The sequence below is a fragment of the Poecilia formosa genome, unplaced genomic scaffold, assembly GCF_000485575.1.
Source record: "Poecilia formosa unplaced genomic scaffold, Poecilia_formosa-5.1.2 Scaffold106, whole genome shotgun sequence".
Classification (NCBI taxonomy): domain Eukaryota; kingdom Metazoa; phylum Chordata; class Actinopteri; order Cyprinodontiformes; family Poeciliidae; genus Poecilia; species Poecilia formosa.
Genome location: NW_006800045.1, coordinates 1,908,031 through 1,920,563, shown reverse-complemented (window position 1 = coordinate 1,920,563; position 12,533 = coordinate 1,908,031). Strand labels below are relative to the sequence as shown.

General features: G+C 36.0%; 2 protein-coding genes across 12 annotated transcripts in view; one reads left to right on the top strand and one right to left on the bottom strand.

The window, feature by feature from the left end:
• Nucleotides 1–3,025, top strand: blcap (bladder cancer associated protein). Its single transcript, XM_007559713.2, has 2 exons — nucleotides 1–156; nucleotides 2,090–3,025. The coding sequence occupies exon 2, from the start codon at nucleotides 2,232–2,234 to the stop codon at nucleotides 2,493–2,495; it is 264 nt and encodes an 87-aa protein (XP_007559775.1). The 5' UTR covers nucleotides 1–156; nucleotides 2,090–2,231; the 3' UTR covers nucleotides 2,496–3,025.
• A 1,850-nt stretch (nucleotides 3,026–4,875) lies between these two features.
• The window catches only part of ripor3 (RIPOR family member 3), a 37,214-nt gene continuing 29,556 nt past the window's right edge, over nucleotides 4,876–12,533 (bottom strand). For 10 of the 11 annotated variants that reach the window (XM_016675135.1, XM_016675136.1, XM_016675137.1 and 7 more), the window contains 10 exons: nucleotides 11,944–12,177; nucleotides 11,731–11,876; nucleotides 10,517–10,682; nucleotides 9,594–9,723; nucleotides 8,367–8,531; nucleotides 8,121–8,285; nucleotides 6,362–6,564; nucleotides 5,548–5,631; nucleotides 5,388–5,478; nucleotides 4,876–5,304 (listed from right to left, as the gene is read on the bottom strand). In XM_016675135.1, coding sequence (XP_016530621.1) covers nucleotides 5,204–5,304; nucleotides 5,388–5,478; nucleotides 5,548–5,631; nucleotides 6,362–6,564; nucleotides 8,121–8,285; nucleotides 8,367–8,531; nucleotides 9,594–9,723; nucleotides 10,517–10,682; nucleotides 11,731–11,876; nucleotides 11,944–12,177 — 1,485 coding nt within the window. In that variant the 3' untranslated portion in view covers nucleotides 4,876–5,203. The remainder of the gene's footprint in view (nucleotides 5,305–5,387; nucleotides 5,479–5,547; nucleotides 5,632–6,361; nucleotides 6,565–8,120; nucleotides 8,286–8,366; nucleotides 8,532–9,593; nucleotides 9,724–10,516; nucleotides 10,683–11,730; nucleotides 11,877–11,943; nucleotides 12,178–12,533) is intronic. The other variant, XM_016675139.1, reaches the window with a different exon arrangement.

The window sequence follows — 12,533 nt, the reverse complement described above, 5'->3', positions numbered from 1 at the left end:
AGAAGAAGAAGGGGAAAAAAGATGATGACGAGGAAGAAGAAGAACTACTAAAGCCGTTGGCAGCTAGTTAGCCGTTGCTACATACGCAGTCCAGCAGCAGTTAGAGTTAAATACGAGAGGTTTCCATTTGCTGAGAATGAACCCTACCGATGTCAGGTTTGTTCATGTTATTTTTCTAACTTTCACCGTGTCACGTTTACGTGTTGTTATGGACGCTTTCTCTTCTGTTTGTTCGGGAAAGTATTTATGAATCTGTGTTAGCTTGTTGTTAGCTTTCCATCATGCTGTTGTTTCGGGTTTTATTCCAAGCGTTAAAGGCCTCGGATCGTCGTTTAACACCTCCAAATTTAAACAATAACTGAAACCAACCACTGTATTTAGTTCGCAGTGGATTTCTGAACTGGCGCTAGAGATTTTAACGTGTTTTATTTTGGTAAGTAGCGTTAGCCATAAGAGTTGGTGATAATCAGTAATAAGAGTCCATTAATTCACCTAAACAGAAATTGGACCTTAGACTTTGATATTAAACTTCCTGAAATGTTATGTCGCAGTTTATTTAGACTGATTGTGTTTTAGATGTTTTCGCCTTTAAGGCAAACGTAGATGATTGCTTTAATCAAGCTAGTAGCTTATCTAAACCTTTATTAAAAGGTAAATAAGATGTGTAACTTTAATTTCCTTTGGGTTTGTGACCTCAGCTGACACAAAATCTCTCTAACCCAAATAGCTGGGTAATGAACTCAGACCGGGTTTGGATCCAACCAACAGGCGGTATTTAATGCTATCTGGTCATGTGGCAGACAGGGAAGAGCTAACAGCTGCTTCTGCCTGAAATAAATCAGCCAGCAGTGTCTTTGTTTTCCTGCTGAAATCAGACATTTTACCGGCTGAGACTGTTCATGTCATTAAAATAAAGCTCCCTAAATCTGGTTTAAAATGGCAGCAGCTGGATGGGGCCTGAGCCAGAACTTTGAAATTGAGATAAAAGTGAGACATTAATTTATATTTTACAGATTAGTTTGAGCTAAGAGCACAATCCTGTGATTTCATTTTAATGCCAATTATTTATATAAAGAATGAACATTTTGAGTACTAAGTCAGAATTTTGAGATGGTAATATTTCAATAATGCAAATTTTATTACTTTTCTGAAAATCATTTTGATTATTTGTGGTTATAAGACCTTGTTTTATAGATGTGCATTTTACTAGAAATGCACATCTATAAAACATATCTACTGCAGGGCATAATAGCTTTTTTGTTTTTCTCCCCAGTAATAAATTCCTGTCCTTTTGCTTATTTAAGTAGTTAAAAACTAATGCTAAGTTAAAATTCTTAAATATCAACATTTTAAGTTGTTTTTAAAATATTAATTCTTGATCTTTGCCATTTTTTTATGTTGGGCTTCGATAATTTTGTTGCAGTAACCTGGTTACTGAAGAGGGAACTGAAAGCAGAAGTTAAGTTAAACTTTGAGTGGTTATGAAAAAATATAAATAAATGGAAAACGGTGTGGACATAATTAGCCATAACTGCCACATTGTGCCATAAAACTGATAATCTTCATTTAAACCCATCTATTCACCCAAGCTTTATAGTTCTAGATCAGTAGTAGTGTTAGTGACATGCATAAAAGGTCAAATGGGGTCAAACTAGTCCAGCAGCTTTCTACTTAAGGACTTAGTTTTATTTTTTAATCACAGTTTGTGTTTCTTTGACAAAACATCAATTTGAAAAACTAGAATAAATTTCAAGAATTTAATCTTGATTTTAACTGGGCTGATGCTAAAGGCTTCAGCTGCTCGACCTCACTGCCAGCTGAGCAAAGTTTGGTGGAATCAACTAACTCACTCTCTCTGGTTGCCTAGCAACTCACTAATTCTCTGGGTGCCTAACAACAACCCAGGTGTAAGTTGCAGCAGGGTTGGTTTTTTTTTACCACTGCCTTGTTATACAGGTTTTAACTGCCGGTCTAGTATTGATTAATTTAGATAATCACACAGTATTTCAGATATTTAAATCAATGAAATATTTTTATTGTGAATGTTAATTTTCCATTGTTTGGTTTCATTTATGCTCTTTTCTTCCAGGGATGACCTGACGACAGAAACCTCTAGCAGCTTCGCTCTCGTCCTTCATCCCGGTTCTGTTGGCTAGAACCGCCTCTTTATCGTCCCCCGCCCCTGACCTCTGCTCTGACCTCTGACCCCGTCCCTCCCCCCTGCTGCGACGATGTACTGCCTCCAGTGGCTGCTGCCGGTGCTGCTGATCCCGAAGCCGCTGAACCCGGCGCTGTGGTTCAACCACTCCATGTTCATGGGCTTCTACCTGCTCAGCTTCCTGCTGGAGAGGAAGCCCTGCACCATCTGCGCCCTCGTCTTCCTCGCTGCGCTCTTCCTCATCTGCTACAGTTGCTGGGGGAACTGCTTCCTGTACCACTGCCAGGACGCCGCGCTGCCCGCCGCCGCACACGACCCCGCCATCATAGGGACCTAGGCGGCGGCGGCGGCCCGCAGCATGATACTGCCACGCTGCGAGGAGGAGGAAGAGGAAGAATCAAAGGGATCCAGTGAGACTCTGCACACCGACCGGACAATCACCGCCTGGAGTCACTTCCTGTCCATCAGACACATGCTGAGCTTCCTCCCAGTTCCTCCGCGGTTCACCTTTGACCTCATTTAGTTTTTTTTTTCTGTTTTTTTCCTGTGCATGGTTTGCTGGTTTCAAAACGTTCTCACAGATTTTAATGAATTCTGAACAAAATGCTGAAACTTTCCAACAGAAATCAAAACGCTGTGAGTTTTTTTTCTTTTTTTTCCATCTTGACGTGTGAAAGCGGAAACAGTCGGCCATTTTTATCAACCATAAGCAATACAGGAGGTGAGACCCTCACCTGCAGACGGCTCGTTTCTCCAGGTGTTTCGCTGTTCGTTCCTGCTGGGGGAGAGAGAGTCGCCTGCTGCAGCGCAGAATGTGCAACGGGATCGTTTTAATTTAAATAAAGTTTCCTCTGTGTTCAACCTGGACTGGCGCCGCCGCATGTTTCTGTTCAACCCGGTGGTACGACGAAGCGCTGCAGCCCTTACAGAGACAATCTCTGATTAAAAAAATAGTACATTTGAGTTTAAGGTGAAATCTAACAAAATTTTACTAGAAAAACTGGAAATTTCAAAACAAAAATTGACTTTTGAAACTCATTAAATTTCCTGGAAAATGTAATTTTTCTAGCCAATTTTGGACTTTTCAAGCTTGGAAATGTTTGAAAAGGAGAAACTAGCTATTTTTTATTATATAATTATAATTTTCAGTTTGCAAATTATCTAGAAAAACTTTGCTATTTGTAGATTATTTGATATTCAGCTCAGAAATTTGCTAGAAAAAAGGGACTTTTTGAATTTGAAAAACAGAAACTTTTTTTTTTTAGCAAATTCAGTTTGAATTTATTTTTCTAGAGATTCTAAATTTCTCGCCCATTTTTGACTGACCTCAGTAATTTGCTCTGAAACAAAAATTTCAAGTCAAATTGACTTTTTGAAACTGGAAATTAGTTTGAAAAGTTTCTAGAAAACATGAAAACTTAAAGTCAAACTTCTGACATTTGAAACTCAACTTTAGAAATTTTCTACAAAGTAATTTCTGAGATCTCAAAATCAGATTTTTATTTTTTGGCAGAAATAATTATTTTCTTGTATTTTGGCCGTAACACGCAGTCATACGCTCGTATTTGTAGCTCAATGCAGCACAAACAATCAGCATCTCTCAAGTCATGGAAGAATATGAATCAGATTTCAACGTCCAGTCCGGTTCTGGTACCAAATGTCTACATTTATTTGCTTTTAATATCTCCTTTTTCTAACTAACTGAACAGATTCTGCACAACACCTGAACATGATTTTTTTTTCTTAGAATTTTTCAACAATTTTAAATAAAACTAATAAAAACAGGGAAAAAAGTTGAACTGTAAACATCTTTTGTGCTCCAGGCTTAAGTTTCCTGGTTGAGCCACCAGAGGGCAGCATTTTGTCTACAATAATTAAAGATTCTCCTGAAATCTTTGGAGATTTTCTAAAATCCAAAATACATGATCAGTATTAAGATTTAAATATTGTAATTAAAAAAAACTTTCCAGAGGAAGGCCAGTAGTTTGAATTTCAAACTTAGGTTATTTTCAATATTTAAAAAAACATTGCCATAGTAGGTTTAAGGAATAGATTCAAGTCAGTATTAGTGAATTTGAAATTTTTAAATTTTGTATAAATTGAAATTTTGAAAAATTTTATTAAACAAAAAACTTTTAAATAAAAAGTGGGCTTTATTCTAATACATGCAGATTTAGAAAAATTCTGTTTTAGGAATCAATTTCAACGTCAAAATCATATATATATATATATATATCTTTATAAACTGGTCATTTAACAAGCAACAATTCAGTTTTATTCCTTAAATGTTTAGATTTAATATTTTTCCTTAAATTTTCTAAAATTTATGAATATTTAAAAAAATGTTAAAACCATTCGATGAAGATTAATTCAATAAGATAAAGATAATTTTACACACAATGTAGACATTTGGAATATTTCTGAATGTTTATGGCTAAAATCTTTTTGTTTTAATATAAATTCGTGGAGCTCAGCTCTGATGTTTTTGTTTTCACTGATAAAATAAATGCGGCCAGAATGACTGAGATTTTCATTACCTAATATTTTTCTTAAATTGTCTTCAGTTCATGATGAGCTTTTTTTTATTTTTTTAAGATCTAAATATTTAATTGAGTTTCAGAATGTTTGTACTCGATCTAAGTTAGTTTGTGAATTTCTTCAGTTCTAATAATTTTATTTTTCATTCAATAACGGTTAAACTTTTGAAGCAACTTGACTCGTTTTGGGATCACCCTGGATTTATTTAGTCCTTCTGGGCTTCATAAGCACCAAATATTTATTTTTACTCATTATGCATCACATCACAAACTAAAAAACATCAATTATGATGAAAATAAAAAGATTTCTCCAACATGAAAGAGTCCCAGCCATCAGAAAGCTGCATTTTTCAGGTTAAATAAATGTTTCTGCAACAGATAGTGTCTTAAAACAAGATTCTGACCAAAAAATAAAAATAATAAATTCAAGTTCTGCTCAAAGTTCTGCAGGAAAATGTCGGTTCTTCTTCTCCGCTGCTGGTTTTTGGTAAAGTTTGTCTCTGAACTTTTATAAAATGGTGATTTCTGTCTCCAGGTTCTGATACGCTTCATCCTGCATGTCCGCCAACATCTGCTCCATCCTCTGGAAAGCTTCGAATCCTTTTTTACCTGAAAGGAAAAAACACATCACGAAACATCAAAAACCTTTAAAAAGCGTCCAGGTGATGAACGATTATCGATCAGGGTTTTACCAAACGATAAAACGGTTTCCTTGGCGACGCCACGAAGATCTTCGTCTGCCGACCTGCACAGATCTGCGATCCGCTCCACGCTCTCCGTCGCCTGAAACGGACAAAGTCAGTCAAGAACTGGATTAAAAGAACTGTTTGATTCTTCTCTGGTTCTGCTCACCCGGAGGCATTTCAGAGCCAGACAGGAACCCGTCTGGATCAGAACATCAGAACTTTTCAGGCTCTCTGTGTAGAAAACCACCGACTGGAGCAAAAACAAGAAAAACACAAACAGGGATTAACTGGGATTAAACTGGGATTAATGGGAAGTTTAACTGAAACTGATGTTTTAATTAATCAGTTTTATTTAAAACTTAAGTTTCAGAACAGAATTTTGAGTCAAAATAAATGTTTTTAATTCAAGTAAAATTTTAAAATTAAACATATTTCCAAAACTGTTTTAAGAAATGGGTAAAATAAACGTTGTAAAGCTTATGCAACTAAATGACGGTAAAAAAAATACTGAATAGCTAAATAGGTATAGACAGTAAAACATCTGTGATAAAAAAATTAAAATAGAACTACAAAGATCAAAAATTTTATCATTTCCAAATCTATTTTTAGAAATTGATAAAAAAAATAGGTAAAACTTAAATGAAAAAAGACACGATAACAGCTAAATAGATTTGTGATTAAAAAAAATATTTAAAAAAATTACAAATTTGTTAATTTCCAAAATTATTTTCAGTAGGAAAAAATAGAAAATTACATATTTAAATAAATAGGTAAATAAATTATTTAGAAACCTAATGCAACATTTCTCTGGCCAATTTAAAATGGTCATTTTATTTTAAAATGTCTATTTTAAGCATTTTGCAAAAATGGATGTGAAAGTAAATAAACAATGAAGTTTGGATCCTTAAAATTAAAGAGAGTAAAAGTATAAATAACAGAAACTGTGAACCGGTCCTGTTCTTCAGAACCGCTGGGCCCACCTTGCTCCTGAAGGCCTTGCAGCCTGCGGCTCTGCTGATGCAGCTGGCTGCAGCTTTGCAGACTTTGTGGTTGGAGTCCACCAGTAGGGCGGCGATAGTCTGCAGCGTGCTCTGCAGTGGGAGGAGCTCCGACAGGCTCCGCCCCCTCAGCTTGTTTAAACACTTCCTCCGTTTGGGGCCGTTCAGCGCCGACAGGATGTACTCTAAAAACAACACATAAAACAACAGATGAGCTAAAAAACGAGCTAAATGTGAAGCTGGGTGAATCAGCTAATGAGCAGAGCAGAAGTAAAAGACGTTTTATTCAGTTTGTTCACTTTTCTCTCAGTAAAATTCACTTTTCAAGAATTTTCAAGGCAGTTCTTCAAACTTTTCCAGCACCACACTTTAATGTACTGAAAAAAGAGTTTCAATTCACAATTATATGATATTATACAAGTTACAACATAATTTAATTTCCATTTGGCATCAATAGGTATTTTTGAATTATTCATTGCCATTAATATGTCTTCTGACATATTAATGGCAATGAATAGAAGACATATTCATTGCCAGTTTACCTGTTTTAGTAAACAAGGTAAACTAAAATATAACAAAATTTATGTTTTGACTGGTCAGAGAACAACACACCAATTTAATAAGAATATTGTTTAAACTTTAAAATATAAGACAATCAATAAATCATGGAGCTGTTAGGAAAAATAAATATTCATTACTTTGAAACAATCCAAACAAATGGTCTTAATGTCAATCAATGACTTTCCTGCTGAGATTAAATACTTAAAACACAAAATACAGGGGAAGGTATGAAAAAAACTTATCAAGTTTTCTGGCATTTAATAAAAAGAATTCCCAAAATTATTTCTGTCTAACCTAAAACAAGAAAAGTTTATTCTGATTTAAAAGGGATTATACAAAATTCACATTTTCAGGTTTTTTCTTGTTCTTCCTTTTGGGTTTCTACTGCTTATAGAAACAGCCCAAGAGCTTAAAAAACACAAAATACACCAAAAAACACAAAGCTGTTTTGTTGGCAATAAGTTAATATTTTTGGTTTCTGGAAAACATTCCATGGGCACTACGCCGTTACCTAGCAACCCCAGCCAGCCCAGCCCCGTTACCTAGCAACCCCAGCCAGCCCAGCCCCGTTACCTAGCAACCCCAGCCAGCCCAGCCCCGTTACCTAGCAACCCAAATGGAGCTCCAGAACATTCAGTCAGCTGGTTAAACTGCTAACAAATTAAATGTTTAAACACAAAATACAAAGAAAGTTACAAACTAAAATCTCTGCAAAAATGTTCAAGTTCTCCAGCATTTAGCAAACAGGAATAATTTAGGTCATTCTGACTCACCGAAAACAAGAAACGTTTAGTCTGATTAACTTCAAATGCTGAGAAAAAAAAAAATGATTTTTTTATTAGGTGTATAAAGATATCTGGCTTCAGCTGTTAATAATGCAATAAAGTTCATTAGATTGAACTTTATTACGAAACTGTAGTTTGGATGTCAAATAGAGAAATCAAGCACGTTCCAAACCTTGAAAAAGCCTTATCTTCATTGCATCGCTGCTGCTGTTTTCTGTAATTTATTTTTGATACTCGTTTTCCTTGTGTGAACCTTTATACTTAATGCTTCTGTTAAACCTGAATTTCTCCTTTGCGGGATAATAAAGACTGTTTCTGTTGTATTTTAATTGAAACTGAAGCGTTTTAAATGATTTCAACCACCCGTGTTTAGTGTTTAGAAGGGAAAGCTGTACCTTCTCTGGACAGGCGGGAGATATGCTCCCCCAGATCCTGGAAGCTCCAGCGCTTCAGATAAACGGAGAGCTGGAACAGAGTGACCCTGTCAGGGCTGCAGACGGGCCGGCAGCTGGGCAGCAGCCTGCAGGGGGCTTGCAGCTGCTGCAGGAGTCTGGAAAATACTGCAAAGGCAACAACACAGGGAGAAATGCACAAAACATCCCCACGAACCCATCAGGCCAGTTTGTTCTCCAGGTTTGTACCTCTCTCTGACTGTCCAGGCAGCTTGGCCTTCACTTTGTGAGTGTAGCGCTTCTTCAGCGTCCTGGAGAAGTTTTCCACATTGCAGTAGAACGGAGAGCCGCTGGCATTCACACACTCCTCCCAGAACAGCAGGATACCTCTGGACCTCTGGGCCTTGGGGAGGACTGCAAGAGCACAAAGAGCATTAGGTCAGGATAGGTTTACACAAAACATGTTCATTAGAGTTTTTGCACAAAATCATCCTTAGATAATGAGATTTTAATCTGCTCAGCTCTGTCTACTTTGAGCTGTTTTACTGCGTCTTGTCACTTTAAATCCAAATAATCTGCTGCTGGCCACGTCTCCCACAACTCAACATTAACACTCACGTGAAAATGGCTGGAAACAGATACCAAATTATTCCACCATACATCTTTGAAAAGAAGAAGTGGAGCCTCCTCCACAACCAACAAGAATGCAGCAAGTGTTTTCTGGATGGTAGGGCTGGACAATAAAACAACAACATATATTGCAATAGATATACTATCAATATCGATAGATGATACATCTGATAAAATATTCACTGAACTGCACAGCATTCTGGGACATGTAGGCGCAGGATTAGCTAATCAACCTCTTAGCTAGCTAAGAAAAGTTGGAGGCATCAACTCACTCACTCGCTGTTTGGTTACCTAGCAACTCACTCGCTCTTTGGTTACCTAGCAACAACCTGTTGAGTAACTTGTGTAGCAGCAGTTTCAGGTTTTTCCTCCTAACTGCTTAGAATAAAAAACAGCGGAGTTGGGTGAAAACTAGATAATACCATAAATGCCACCAGGTTGGCAGGATTTCAGATATTTAACTAAAAAAAACTAATCAATCGTTATTGATATTGACTGACAAACGCTTATTTCAGCCATATTGTCCAGCCCTACTGGATGGTAAGTCGAACAAACATTTGTCTCTTCCAGTGCATACAATGATAAAACCAGTTGACCAAACATGCTGGAGCTCTGCTTGGGTTGCTAGGTAACGGCGCAAATGTGACTTAATCTGAAGGTTGTTGAAACGACACCAAAAAAAACATTAACTTATTGCTTAAAATGATTCTGTTTTTTCAAGCGCTTGGTCTGTTTTTAGAAGCAGTAGAGAACCAAATGGAAGAATAAAAACGTAAAATGTGAATTTCCTATAGTAGGCCCCCTTTAAATAAACGGAGTGAGCAGAATGATTTCGTGTTCTCTGACCGTTTCTCGGTGTGATGCTGTCGCTCTTCTCCAGCAGCAGACCGCTGACTCTGTCCAGAACCGCGGTCTGGTTGGACATCTCCTGCAGCAGCTCCCGTCGAGACAGACTGAAGTCGCTTGTTTTCATCATCTGGAAACAAACAATAATTTATTGGCTGCAAAATGTACAATTTGGGCTGCTGTTTTTATGTTGTTTTCATTCATTTAATTATCTGCATAATTAAACAGAATAATAATTTAAAAAAACGTTTTGTGGTATTAGGCATTAGTTTATAAGTGGTTTTTTTAAAAAGTTTTTTGTATGCATCTGGTTGTGTATGGAGGACTAATCCTAATGAAATTACCAATAACTCTACAATAACTAAAATATTGGATCCAAGAAAAAAAAATCCCCAAACCTTTTGATTAAATAAATATAAATTAATATTTTTCATTTCTAACTGTATTAATTTAAAAATATCACTTTTTATTTTTCTATTTTATTTCCAATCTTATTGTTTAAGTTTTCTCTTATTTATTTTTCACATTTTTAATTTTTTTTTCAACAGTATTACATTTCTGGAAATAATGAAATAAAATGACAGTAAATATATTTGAAAAAAATTTGAAAAAGAAAAGAAACATAAAATAAAATTGAAGAAATATTTTTAAATTAATACTGTTGAAAATGATAATTTATATTAAACAATTTATAATATATTAAACAACTTATATTAATTAATGTAATCAAATAAATTGGGAAATTATTTTTTGCATGCCATATTTGGCACATCAACAACATTTATTTATTTCCATATTTATTGCCAGTTTTGGCAGGATCAGCCTTCCATATGTGTGATCTTTAGTTTTTGAATTGTTTATGTTTATCTGGTGGTTAATTTAATCTTTAATCTGACTAATGCGGCAGGGTTAGGATCCCGTACCTGCAGCAGGATGCAGCAGATGTCCAGGTGTGTCTCCAGCGCCTGGTCTAGACCCCAGTTCCCAGAAGTCAGTGGGGTGAGGACCAACTCGTTCTCTGAATCCGATTGGCTGCCTGCAGACAGGAGGCCCAGACTCTTCAGTGTGCTCTGCTGGAACGAACTGATGCTGAAACGGGAAACGGAAACATTCAGAACCAGCTGCAGGTAAATTCATCTACATTTTCGTAATTTCATTTCCTTTGGGATCAATAAAGTATTTTTGAATTGAATTGAATAATTGTGTAAACTTTTATAATTTAACAATTTAAGACATAATTTAAGATCATTTAATTGAGTTTCACTACATCCGTCACGCCACATTTTGCTGGACGATAAATTGTCCCAGAAGTTATTGCGATAAACGGTAACATTGTTGTTTTGAGACCATTTTAGGTTAATATAATGGCATAATAATGGAAGAACATATTCAAAGATCAACAGACTTTAATTTCTAATGAACATTCAACACTGAAATTGGAAGACATTTTAAATATCCAAAATAAAACAAAAACAAAACAAAATAAAACAAATAAAGTGAATTATGAAGTTTCTGTCAATAAAACTGAGAGCAAGTTGAGACCAAAACACCAAAATCAAGACATTTATCATCCAGTTTTGGTTGAGAGAAAAACAAAAAAAATCATGCAAATATTAATTATTGAGATTCTTTTAATTTAAAATGCAGTTAATTGATTAATTGTGACAAATTTAAGTTTCACACCGATAACTTAAACGCATCTAGATTTTACTTTAATATCAAATTATATTTACTCTCAACTTAAATCATTTCTGGATTCCAATGGGAAAACTTTTATTCAACGCTTTTTACACAATTTCCAGTATTTTTATAAATAAAATGCATTTCAATTTAATAGGTTCACCATATCCCACTTTATTAGAAACCCTATTATTTTATAACTTAACTAATCTGTTAATTGTTTTTATATATATTTCCCCATATTTCTGAGCAATATGACAAATAAAGAGCGGATAATATACAAAACCTTTATTAAATCTGTTATTTTAAAAGTTTTTGCTGTTTTATTTCTAATATATTCGATGTGAAGCTTCCAACTAAGTTTGTTTTCTATAATGTTTCTTCTCAAACTGTTGATTTCAGCTCTAGTCAGATGAAATGTTGCGTTATTTTAGATTTTGTCCGTCTGTAAACTCACCCGCTGTCTTTTAGCCTCACGCTGCCCAAACAGGAAGTGTCATCATCTGCGTTGAAGTCGTTGGACAGGAAGTCGAAGCTGCCCAGGACTTCCTCGACAGCCAGTGTTTCCTCTGATGCGGAGCTCCGGAGTAGGGAGAGGTCATTCTGCAGGAGGAAACAGAACATCAGGCCTGGTTCTGGTCCGGATCATTCAATGCTGATGCTCTGTTACCTTCAGGATGGTTCCCAGGTGCTGAATCTGATGCTCCAAAGCTCTCCGCTCCTTTTCAGCATCACTCTCCCTGCCAAACGATTTCTCCAGCTCTGCCATTAGGACTGCCAGCCGGACGGTCTGTGATCTCCTCTGGGCGCTGCTCAGCCCGGGTCGGACCGGTGGAGAGGACGGAGAGGACGGAGAGGATGGAGAGGACGGAGCTTCAGAGACAGCTGGGATGCTGGGGGATTCCTGCAAGAGACAAAAGAAAAGGAAAATGTGTGTTAAGCATTCTTGAAGTTAATCTCAAGAATTTATGAATTTGAAAAGTTGAAAATTTGCTGGATAAAACTCAGAAATTTTCTAACTTGGAAGTTTTCTAACCTTTTCCATGTTTTTTCAACAAAAAAAAAAACTGAGCTTCATCTAAATTTTTTTTATTTATTTTTTTACTTTTGAAACTAAAAGGATTCCATATTTTTTCTAGAAAGTTTTTCCTACCCAATTTTTGACTTTTCAAAATTTCCAGGTTTTCTCGAAAATGTCAGTTTCTTAGCTGAAATTTACTCCTTTTGTTGTCTCTCCAGTACACCATCATGCTGGATCTG

Coding starts and splice junctions, on each gene's coding strand:
- blcap (XM_007559713.2), top strand. CDS start 2,232: ATGTACTGCCTCCAGTGGCTGCTGCCGGTGCTGCTGATCCCGAAGCCG.